Genomic DNA, 12,870 nt, shown 5'->3' with positions numbered 1-12,870 from the left:
TAGTTTGGCTGCTCAAAATCACTCAGGGTATGTTTCATCCACTGTGTCATTCTCTGTAGTTTCCACATAAAATGCATTTGGTAAATTTTATGTCATTGAATTGTAAAAGAAAAGGAGAGAGAGAGAGAATCTTACTCCTCTCTGAACAACACAACGTCATCAATAATGAAATAAACAGTATTGGGAAATAGCTGTTTTATTTAAATCACGTACAATATTTGAATTATATTAAAATAGTTCAACATCTGTTATCTTACATTTCAAATTTGCTGCATAAATTATCTGGAAAGAATGTCAAAGTTTAATAGAAAGGATGCTTTTCTTGATTTTAAGACTGGATAATTTCCTCGGCACTCTACTTTCTCTGCATTCTACTGGGAAGGATAGCACTAGCAGAGTTTCCATGAATTCCGTATCCATTTAGATCACTAGAGCCATTTCACACCATTATAATTCACTGCCTTCTCTATATGAGCATATGATTAGTAACTGGACTCTTCAAAGAGTTTGACTAGTAATTTTAGCTTTTGTGAAAATCAGCTGTTGTCACTGGTAAATTATTTCCCATTTTGTACCTAGTTTCCTCATCTTCAAAATGCGCTTGTAGTTTCTATCTCTTGCACTGATTGTGAAGATTAAATTACATTATAAATATAAAGAGTTTTGCAAAGTTCCTAGCACACAGCTGGTACTTCACATATGGTGTGTATTATACATATGGTGTGTATTTCTTAAGAATAGTCTTCTTAAGAAATATTTTGCTTTGTAATTTTAGAAAATAAGAGAGGATGTTGGTTAAAACTATGTAGTATGAAACCATTTGTGACAATTGACACTAATATTTCAATGTTTTTGCTGCCATTAAAAATCTTATATATTTTCCATGCATATATAACAGCATGAAAATGTTGAATTTATAGATGTGACCACAATTATATTTCCTTATTTTTCATTTTTGTGCATGCTTCCATAAAATATATCAAAAATAGATCAAAATAATTTTAGAGCTGCTATGAACTATTCAATTTGCTATATTCCTTCCCACTCTTATATAGAATAAGTAATTTGTGCTATAAAAATCAAAAGAAATTTGATGAGAAATATGAGAAAACATAACATTTTATTTACATATGAATTGACATTGTAATTCAATGTATTGACGTACAATTGACATTGTTATTATACCAATTATTTCTTTTATTTGGCCTTGGATAATAAGGTAATAAAGTTTGAGATAGCTGGCAATATGATATTCTTTATTTTAAAATCAACAAAAAGAAAATATGAAAGTGAAGGAGCTATTTTATTGTGGTATTTTAAAATAAATTTAATTGATAAACATATTTTAAAATAATTTTTTAGGTTCCTTCATACCCGTTACTTAAAATATGCATTTAAAAAAATAAAACCACTTTTGTTTAATTAAACCAAGACAAGATTAATAAATTACGAATTTACTGAGCTGCTAATTTTTCAAAGTACGAGTGAGCTACCATCTACTGAGTGCTGTTCTTGTATCAAATTCTGGGTGAAGTGTTTAAGACAGATTGCCTCAGCTAATTTTTGTAACAGCAAATGGAGATGAGTATTTATTCAAGGTGGACCACTAAACAGTTGTAGATACAAAAATATATAAAAATTTTGTTTACAATAAAATGTATTAAGGGTTGTTCACCAATAATAATAAAGCTGATATTTACCAAGGCTCTTTTAGGTGCCAGCCATCATGCCAAGGTCTTCACACGTTTCTACTACATGCTCATATTGCAGCTTGTGGAATAAGCATGTTTCTTGTTTTATAAGTACTTTGAGCTTTACATATTATACACTAGAAGTATTAAAACTCAAATCTGGGCAAGATGGCCGAATAGGAACAGCTCCAGTCTTCAACTCCCAGCGCGAGCGACACAGAAGACCGGTGATTTCTGCATTTTCAACTGAGGTACTGGGGTCATCTCTCTCTAGGAGTGCCGGACAATCGGTGCTGGTCAGCTGCTGCAGCCTGACCAGCGTGAGCTGAAGCAGGGCGAGGCATCGCCTCACCTGGAAGCGCAAGGGGGAAGGAATCCCTTCCTAGCGAGGGGAACTGAGACACACAACACCTGGAAAATCGGGTAACTCCACCCCAATACTGCGCTTAAAGGAAACAGGCACACCAGGAGAATATATCCCATACCTGGCCGGGAGGGTCCCACGCCACGGAGCCTCCCTCACTGCTAACACAGCCGTCTGCCGTGATCTATCCGCAAGGCAGCAGCCAGTCTGGGGGAGGGGCGCCCGCCATTGCTGAGGCTTAAGTAGGTAAACAAAGACGCTGGGAAGCTCGAACTGGGTGGAGCTCACAGCAGCTCAAGGAAGCCTGCCTGTTTCTCTACCTCTGCGGACAGCGCACAGCTGCAGTCCATTAGGGGAAAGAGCGGGGCCGTGGCAGACGCGAACGACTCTGTCTGACAGCTTTGGGGAGAGCCGTGGATCTCCTAACGCGGAGGTTGAGATCTGAGAACGACAGACTGCCTGCTCAGGTGGGTCGCTGACCCCTGAGTAGCCTAGCTGGGAGACATCCCCCACTAGGGCAGTCTGACACCCCACACCTCACAGGGTGGAGTCACCCCTGAGAGGAACTTCCAAAGAAGAATCAGACAGGTACACTCGCTGTTCAGCAATATTCTATCTTCTGCACCTCTGCTGCTGACACCCAGGCAAACAGGGTCTGGAGTGGACCTCAAGCAATCTCCAACAGACCAACAGACAGTCCTTCTGACTGTCAGAAGGAAAACTATCAAACAGGAAGGACACCTATACCAAAACCCCATCCGTACGTCACCATCATCAAAGACCAGAGACAGATAAAACCACAAAGATGGGGAAAAAGCAGGGCAGAAAAGCTGGAAATTCAAAAATAAGAGCGCATCTCCTCCTGCAAAGGAGCGCAGCCCATCGCCAGCAACGGATCAAAGCTGGTCAGAGAATGACTTTGACGAGATGAGAGAAGAAGGCTTCAGTCCATCAAACCTCTCAGAGCTAAAGGAGGAATTACGTACCCAGCGCAAAGAAACTAAAATCTTGAAAAAAAAGTGGAAGAATTGACAGCTAGACTAATTAATGCAGAGAAGATCATAAACGAAATGACAGAGATGAAAACCATGACACGAGAATACGTGACAAATGCACAAGCTTCAGTAACCGACTCGATCAACTGGAAGAAAGAGTATCAGCGATTGAGGATCAAATGAATGAAATGAAGCGAGAAGAGAAACCAAAAGAAAAAAGAAGAAAAAGAAATGAACAAGGCTGCAAGAAGTATGGGATTATGTAAAAAGACCAAATCTACGTCTGATTGGGGTGCCTGAAAATGAGGGGGAAAATGGAACCAAGTTGGAAAACACTCTTCAGGATATCATCCAGGAGAACTTCCCCAACCTAGTAGGGCAGGCCAACATCAAATTCAGGAAATACAGAGAACGCCACAAAGATACTCCTCCAGAAGAGCAACTCCAAGACACATAATTGCCAGATTCACCAAAGTTGAAATGAAGGAAAAAATCTTAAGGGCAGCCAGAGAGAAAGGTCCGGTTACCCACAAAGGGAAGCCCATCAGAATAACAGCAGACCTCTCGGCAGAAACTCTACAAGCCAGAAGAGAGTGGGGGCCAATATTCAACGTTCTTAAAGAAAAGAATTTTCAACCCAGAATTTCATATCCAGCCAAACTAAGCTTCATCAGTGAAGGAGAAATAAAATCCTTTACAGATAAGCAAATGCTTAGAGATTTTGTCACCACCAGGCCTGCCTTACAAGAGACCCTGAAGGAAGCCCTAAACATGGAAAGGAACAACCGGTACCAGCCATTGCAAAAACATGCCAAAATGTAAAGACATCGAGGCTAGGAAGAAATTGCATCAACTAACGAGCAAAATAACCAGTTAATATCATAATGACAGGATCAAGTTCACACATAACAATTTACCTTAAATGTCAATGGACTAAATGCTCCAATTAAAAGACACAGACTGGCAAACTGGATCAAGAGTCAAGACCCATCAGTCTGCTGTATTCAGGAGACCCATCTCACATGCAGAGACATACATAGGCTCAAAATAAGGGATGGAGGAAGATCTACCAAGCAAATGGAGAACAAAAAAAAGCAGGGGTTGCAATCCTAGTCTCTGATAAAACAGACTTTAAACCATCAAAGATCAAAAGAGACAAAGAAGGCCATTACATCATGGTAAAGGGATCAATTCAACAGGAAGAGCTAACTCTCCTAAATATATATGCACCCAATACAGGAGCACCCAGATTCATAAAGCAAGTCCTTAGAGACCTACAAAGAGACTTAGACTCCCATACAATAATAATGGGAGACTTCAACACTCCACTGTCAACATTAGACAGATCAACGAGACAGAAAGTTAACAAGGATATCCAGGAATTGAACTCATCTCTGCACCAAGCGGACCTAATAGACATCTATAGAACTCTCCACCCCAATCAACAGAATATACATTCTTCTCAGCACCACATCGCACTTATTCCAAAATTGACCACATAATTGGAAGTAAAGCACTCCTCAGCAATGTACAAGAACAGAAATTATAACAAACTGTCTCTCAGACCACAGTGCAATCAAACTAGAACTCAGGACTAAGAAACTCAATCAAAACCGCTCAACTACATGGAAACTGAACAACCTGCTCCTGAATGACTACTGGCTACATAACGAAATGAAAGCAGAAATAAAGATGTTCTTCGAAACCAATGAGAACAAAGATACAACATACCAGAATCTCTGGGACACATTTAAAGCAGTGTGTAGAGGGAAATTTATAGCACTAAATGCCCACAAGAGAAAGCAGGAGAGATCTAAAATGGACACTCTAACATCACAATTAAAAGAACTAGAGAGGCAAGAGCAAACACATTCAAAAGCTAGCAGAAGGCAAGAAATAACTAAGATCAGAGCAGAACTGAAGGAGATAGAGACACAAAAAACCCTCCAAAAAATCAATGAATCCAGGAGTTGTTTTTTGAAAAGATCAACAAAATTGACAGACCGCTAGCAAGACTAATAAAGAAAAAGAGAGAGGAATCAAATAGTCGCAATAAAAATGATAAAGGGTATCACCACCGACCCCACAGAAATACAAACAACCATCAGAGAATACTATAAATGCCTCTACGCAAATCAACTAGAAAATCTAGAAGAAATGGATAATTTCCTGGACACTTACACTCTCCCAAGACTAAACCAGGAAGAAGTTGAATCCCTGAATAGACCAATAGCAGGCTCTGAAATTGAGGCAACAATTAATAGCCTACCCACCAAAAAAGTCCAGGACCAGATGGATTCACAGCTGAATTCTACCAGAGGTACAAGGAGGAGCTGGTACCATTCCTTCTGAAACTATTTCAATCAATAGAAAAAGAGGGAATCCTCCCCAACTCTTTTTATGAGGCCAACATCATCCTGATACCAAAGCCTGGCAGAGACACAACAAAAAAAGAGAATTTTAGACCAATATCCCTGATGAACATCGATGCAAAAATTCTCAATAAAATACTGGCAAACCGGATTCAGCAGCACATCAAAAAGCTTATCCACCATGATCAAGTGGGCTTCATCCCTGGGATGCAAGGCTGGTTCAACATTCGCAAATCAATAAACGTAATCCAGCATATAAACAGAACCAAAGACAAGAACCACATGATTATCTCAATAGATGCAGAAAAGGCTTTTGACAAAATTCAACAGCCCTTTATGCTAAAAACGCTCAATAAATTCGGTATTGATGGAACGTACCTCAAAATAATAAGAGCTATTTATGACAAACCCACAGCTAATATCATACTGAATGGGCAAAAACTGGAAAAATTCCCTTTGAAAACTGGCACAAGACAGGGATGCCCTCTCTCACCCACTCCTATTCAACATAGTGTTGGAAGTTCTGGCTAGGGCAATCAGGCAAGAGAAAGAAATCAAGGTATCCAGTTAGGAAAGAAGAAGTCAAATTGTCCCTGTTTGCAGATGACATGATTGTATATTTAGAAAACCCCATTGTCTCAGCCCAAATCTCCTTAAGCTGATAAGCAACTTCAGCAAAGTCTCAGGATACAAAATTAATGTGCAAAAATCACAAGCATTCTTATACACCAGTAACAGACAAGCAGAGAGCCAATCAGGAATGAACTTCCATTCACAATTGCTTCAAAGAGAATAAAATACCTAGGAATCCAGCTTACAAGGGATGTAAAGGACCTCTTCAAGGAGAACTACAAACCATGCTCAGTGAAATCAAAGAGGACACAAACAAATGGAAGAACATACCATGCTCATGGATAGGAGAATCAATATCGTGAAAATGGCCATACTGCCCAAGGTTATTTATAGATTCAATGCCATCCCCATCAAGCTACCAATGAGTTTCTTCACAGAATTGGAAAAAACGGCTTTAAAGTTCATATGGAACCAAAAAAGAGCCCGCATTGCCAAGACAATCCTAAGTCAAAAGGACAAAGCTGGAGGCGTCACGCTACCTGACTTCAAACTATCTACAAGGCTACAGTAACCAAAACAGCATGGTACTGGTACCACAACAGAGATATAGACCAATGGAACAGAACAGAGTCCTCAGAAATAATACCACACATCTACAGCCATCTGATCTTTGACAAACCTGAGAGAAACAAGAAATGGGGAAAGGATTCCCTATTTAATAAATGGTGCTGGGAAAATTGGCTAGCCATAAGTAGAAGCTGAAACTGGATCCTTTCCTTACCCCTTATACGAAATTAATTCAAGATGGATCAGAGACTTAAATGTCAGACCTAATACCATAAAAACCCTAGAAGAAAATCTAGGTAGTACCATTCAGGACATAGGCATGGGCAAGGTTTCATGTCTAAAACACCAAAAGCAACGGCAGCAAAGCAAAATTGACACATGGGATCTAATTAAACTAAAGAGCTTTTGCACAGCAAAGAAACTACCATCAGAGTGAACAGGCAACCTACAGAATGGGAGAAATTTTTGCAACCTACTCATCTGACAAGGGCTAATATCAGAATCTACAAAGAACTCAAACAAATATACAAGAAAAAAACAAACAACCCCATCAAAAAGTGGGCAAGGATATGAACAGACATTTCTCAAAAGAAGACATCCATACAGCCAACAGACACATGAAAAAATGCTCATCATCACTCGCCATCAGAGAATGCAAATCAAAACCACAATGAGATACCATCTCACACCAGTTAGAATGGCAATCATTAAGAAGTCAGGAAACACAGGTGTTGGAGAGGATGTGGAGAAATAGGAACACTTTTACACTGTTGGTGGGATTGTAAACTAGTTCAACCATTATGGAAAACAGTATGGCGATTTCTCAAGGATCTAGAACTAGATGTACCATATGACCCAGCCATCCCACTACTGGGTATATACCCAAAGGATTATAAATTACTCTACTACAAAGACACATGCACACGTATGTTTATTGCGGCACTATTCACAATAGCAAAGACTTGGAATCAACCCAAATGTCCATCTGTGACAGACTGGATTAAGAAAATGTGGCACATATACACCATGGAATACTATGCAGCCATAAAAAAGGATGAGTTTGCGTCCTTTGTAGGGACATGGATGCAGCTGGAATCCATCATTCTTAGCAAACTATCACAAGAGAGAAAAACCAAACACCGCATGTTCTCACTCATAGGTGGGAACTGAACAATGAGATCACTTGGACTCGGGAAGGGGAACATCACACACTGGGGCTATCATGGGAGGGGGGAGGAGGGAGGGATTGCATTGGGGAGTTATACATGATATAACTCATGCACATGTACCCTAGACTTAAAGTATAATAATAAAAAAAAAACACTTCAAAAAAAAAAAAAAAAAAAAACTCAAATCTGGGCCCAATCTTTCTGAAATCAAGCACGTTCTCCACTGATCTTAGACATGGCTAAAGACCTATATTTTTTGTCAGCCTCTGTATTCTATTGCCGGATACAGAAACGTCATTGAGATCACAAACAGAAGGATGACATATACAAATATTAGTTTAAATATGCCTGGATACTGAATAGTGTTTATTTCAATGTTTTGGCTGAAGGGCTGGTGTTTTAGGAGATGAACCCAGCAACCTGGAGCAATTTTCAGTTGATAGTCTTAGAGGCGGCACAGAACTGCGTGTATCTCTCAAGAATAAACAGAAAAAAATATGTCTATTGAGTAAAGTTGAATTTCTTAGCTCATTTCCCTTAGAAAACCTAGGTTTGTCTCAATATGTGATTGTTAATAGTACGGAATTATAACTCTGTAAAGACATGAATAATTCAGTTAATGTTTAAACATTGCTGCTGTAAATAATTCTATGAAGTAGGCAGGTGCAGTGAAACCACAGAAGACCATTGTCCTCCAGGTGAGTTTTCAGGATTTATAGATCCAAATCTCACTACCTGTAAAAAGAGAGACTGTCTATTACTCTTTTATTTGTCATGGCTCTCATATGTGAGAATATTGTGTATATCCATCCATATAAATATATATTCAAAAGACAAAGCGTGGAGAGTAGAAAAACCAAGTTTCTCTGTTAAACCTGTTTTAAAGGCCAGGTAATTCATTCCACTCACAAGGTTCTCAAAGCACCTCATGGTAGCATATCTGAGTCATTTACAAAGAAAGTACAGAAGAGGAAATAATCACAGTATATTGCAAACCTCAAATTGTATTTTATAAAAAGGCTACAAGTATCATAATCTTCTTGTGAAATTGAAAAACTATAGGATAATTTTAAACTACTACTTTTTCTGAAATGTTAAAGTAATAAAAATATACCATATCACTACTTTTTAATCATATGTCATCATCTATAAGGGTGACTGAATAAATAACAGCCACAACTAAATTACATAATAACATAGGGCAATTTCTTATTTATTTATTTATTTTTATTATTATTATACTTTAAGTTCTAGGGTACATGTGCATAACGTGCAGGTTTGTTACATATGTATACTTGTGCCATGTTGGTGTGCTGCACCCATCAACTCGTCAGCACCCATCAATTCGTCATTTACATCAGGTATAACTCCCAATGCAATCCCTCCCCTCTCCCCCCTCCCCATGATAGGCCCCGGTGTGTGATGTTCCCCTTCCCGAGTCCAAGTGATCTCATTGTTCAGTTCCCACCTATGAGTGAGAACATGCGGTGTTTGGTTTTCTGTTCTTGCGATAGTTTGCTGAGAATGATGGTTTCCGGCTGCATCCATGTCCCTACAAAGGACACAAACTCATCCTTTTTTATGGCTACATAGTATTCCATAGTGTATATGTGCCACATTTTCTTAATCCAGTCTGTCACTGATGGACATTTGGGTTGATTCCAAGTCTTTGCTATTGTGAATAGTGCTGCAATAAACATATGTGTGCATGTGTCTTTATAGCAGCATGATTTATAATCCTTTGTGTATATACCCAGTAATGGGATGGCTGGGTCATATGGTACTTCTAGTTGTAGATCCTTGAGGAATCGCCATACTGTTTTCCACAATGGTTGAACTAGTTTACAGTCCCACCAACAGTGTAAAAGTGTTCCTGTTTCTCCACATCCTCTCCAGCACCTGTTGTTTCCTGACTTTTGAATGATTGCCATTGTAACTGGTGTGAGATGGTATCTCATTGTGGTTTTGATTGCATTTCTCTGATGGCGAGTGATGATGAGCATTTTTTCTTGTGTCTGTTGGCTGTATGAATGTCTTCTTTTGAGGAATGTCTGTTCATATCCTTTGCCCACTTTTTGATGGGGTTGTTTGTTTTTTTCTTGTAAATTTGTTTGAGTTCTTTGTAGGTTCTGGATATTAGCCAACATAGGGCAATTTCTAATTGAACACATATGCAAATACAATGAAGGTGTTTGTTTTAAAAAGTTATTTCTTATAAAACATGTTTTTCCAATTGTATTTTTAAAAATCGGATAATGACACATTTAAATCCAATTAACCTCATTCTTAACACCCAGTGTTAACAAAAAATTCAGATAGACCTAAATTTGCATTTAGAATTTTCAAATTGCTAGTTATGTGACCTTCAATTTAGAGATGAAACTTCACACATATCATATGTTTATTTGATTGTAGTAAGTAGGACTACCTGACCAATTAGCCTTGGAGACCTTAATGAATTTTTTAATAGTTTTGCTTTTTTTTTCTGAGAGAGAGACAAGTTCTCACTATGTTGCCCAAGTTGGTCTTGAACTCCTGGGCTCAAGCAATCCTCCCACCCTTGACTCCTGAAGTGCTGGTACTACAGGTGTGAGCCACTGTGCCAGGCCAAATAAATTCATTTCTAACTTTATATAACAAACATTTATATACCTAAGGCTTCCAAAACACTTATTATCACTAGATACTTTTCTAAGCATTTCATAAATATTAACCTGTAAAATCCTTTACAAAAAGAGCAATGAGTTAGGTCCTATTCTATTATTTTCTAAACTTGGAAACAAAGTCACACAAAATTTAGCTCAATTTTCCAAGGTTGCAGAGCTAATATGAAGGAAATAGTGTTCAAACTCAGTCTTGTTTCAGCATCCCAAACTCTAACAAAAACATGCTACTGTCTTTGCTTTAAATACACCTGTGAGTGTTTGCATATATGAGTGTGTCTCTGTTTGTATTTGAACGTGATTTCAGTGGTCTGCCAAGACTGTGATTGCCTGAATTTGGATGCTTTAATTCATACTGATTTTTCTTTCTTTTTTTTTTTTTTAAACCAACTTTGTGATTTTTATTGATGGGCGACAACTTTATACTCCTAGATATCACTAAACTGTGTACAATTAGGGACGCAGCATTAGAGAAGAGCAGACAGCAGAATTAAACAGAGCAGACTGAAGGAAAGATCTTCATTATTTGCCCAGTTTTCATTATGTGTACACAGAAGCATGAATGCGATTTGAAATCTTTTAATGGCAATAAAGTTACAATCACCCATCTATGTAGACTAACATTTTAACTCCAAATATTTGATCTGTGATGTGTACGTAAGCAGTTTCTCTCCACACAATTATTAAAATCATACTGATTTTTCATGATCTGCCTGGCTCTTGTAGAAAACATCAGGGTGTATTAAAGTAACAGTTACATTTTCAGTTCATTGGGAAATAATTACAAGAAAACCTTTGATTTATTTGCTGCTTCTGTTTAATAAAGTTCTATTATTTAAAAAAATTTTAATATCTGTAAGTTTTCACAACATTTATCCAAGGCTTTCTTTGAGGCATCTTTCACTTCTTTGTTCTTAGACTGTAGATTAGGGGGTTTAACATGGGGATCACCACTGTGTAAAATACAGAAGCCATCTTGTCTGTGTCCAAGGAGTGATTTGATTTGGGCTGTAGGTACACAAAGATCAGTGTGCCATAGAAAATAGTGACAGTCACCATATGGGAACCACAGGTGGCAATGGCTTTGTGTCGCCCCTGAGTAGAGCGGATCCTTAGGATGGCGGCAATAATAAAGATGTAGGAGGTGAGGACAATGGAAGAGGAACAGATCATATCAAAGCCAGCAAAGGCAAAAATCAGAATTTCCTTCATGTGTGTGTCTGAGCAGGACAGAGCTAAGAGGGGGAGGTCATCACAATAGAAATGGTTAATTATGTTTGGGCCACAGTAAGTCAGGTGGAAAGTGATAATGGTGTGGAAGAGGGCGACCAGGAAGCTATATATATATGGAACTGCCACCAGCTGAATGCAGACTCTTCTTGACATCAGTGTTAAATAGTGCAGGGGACTACAGATGGCGACATAACGATCGTAGGCCATGGAGGCTAGAAGGAAACACTCAGTGATCATGAAGGTGAGAAAACAACCCAGTTGGGTTGCACAAGCATGGAAAAGAATGGTGTTGCGTTCCACAACAAAATTCACCATCATCTTCGGTGTTATAGCAGAAGAGTAACAAAGGTCAACAAAGGCCAGGTGGCTGAGGAAATAGTACATAGGTGTGTGGAGTTGAGTATCAATCTTGATTAAGGTAATCAACCCAAGATTGCCCAGCACTGTGACTAGATAGATAACTAAAAACACCCCAAAGCACGGGGCCTGAAGCTCTGTCCGGTTGGTAATTCCTTTGAGAATGAATTCAGTGACATAAGTGATATTAACTTCAGCCATTTATCCTAACAGGTTTTGTAGATTTGTTGTGATTGAAGAATAAAAATGATATTTCTCATGTTCCCTGTCAGTGTTGGGTAAAGGCGATCATTGTTCCCTTCTTGCCTTGAATCGTATCATCATGTACGCAAAAACATGCATCTTACCTCTCTAATGACAGAGGCCGGTCTTGCCTGAGGGAGGGGAGTCTTTTACTTGCAGAATAGTATTCTTAAGAAATATTTTGGTTTGTAATTTTAGAAAATAAGAGAGGATGTTGGTTAAAATTATGTAGCATGAAACCACTTGTGACAACTGACACCAATATTTCAACGTTTTTGCTGCCATTAAAAATCTTATATTTTTCCATGCTTATATAATTATAACAGCATGAAAATATTGAATTTATAGATGTGACCACATTTATATCTCCTTATTTTTCAGTTTTGTGCATGCTTCCATAAAATATATCAAAAATAGATCAAAATAATGTTAGGGTGGCTATGAATTATTCAATTTGCTATATTGCTTCCCACACTTACATAGAATAAGTAATTTATGCTATAGAAATTGAAAGAAATTTGATCAGAAATATGAGAAAACATAAAATTTTATTTACATATGAATTTAAAAAACACATTATTTTTCCAATTCAAAATTTAACATATTTGGAAGTGTGTTACCCAGAGTTAACACAAATCAAGTA

The 12,870-nt window shown here is 38.1% G+C and overlaps 1 protein-coding gene across 1 annotated transcript; it reads right to left on the bottom strand.

Annotated features, from left to right (window-relative positions):
• Positions 1 to 10,763: 10,763 nt before the first annotated feature.
• On the bottom strand, positions 10,764 to 12,185 carry LOC117080214 (olfactory receptor 5R1). The gene has a single exon (XM_033205014.1). The coding sequence runs from the start codon at positions 12,183 to 12,185 to the stop codon at positions 11,295 to 11,297; it is 891 nt and encodes a 296-aa protein (XP_033060905.1). The 3' UTR covers positions 10,764 to 11,294.
• Between the last annotated feature and the right edge of the window lie 685 nt (positions 12,186 to 12,870).

The sequence above is a fragment of the Trachypithecus francoisi genome, unplaced genomic scaffold (genome assembly GCF_009764315.1).
Source record: "Trachypithecus francoisi isolate TF-2019V2 unplaced genomic scaffold, Tfra_2.0 Lachesis_group8, whole genome shotgun sequence".
Taxonomy (NCBI): domain Eukaryota; kingdom Metazoa; phylum Chordata; class Mammalia; order Primates; family Cercopithecidae; genus Trachypithecus; species Trachypithecus francoisi.
The sequence above is the reverse complement of the archived record's forward strand: the minus strand, read 5'-3'. Positions and strand labels throughout refer to the sequence as shown.

Bases quoted from the DNA above. Each gene is read 5' to 3' on its own strand.
- LOC117080214 (XM_033205014.1), bottom strand. From the start codon at position 12,185: ATGGCTGAAGTTAATATCACTTATGTCACTGAATTCATTCTCAAAGGA.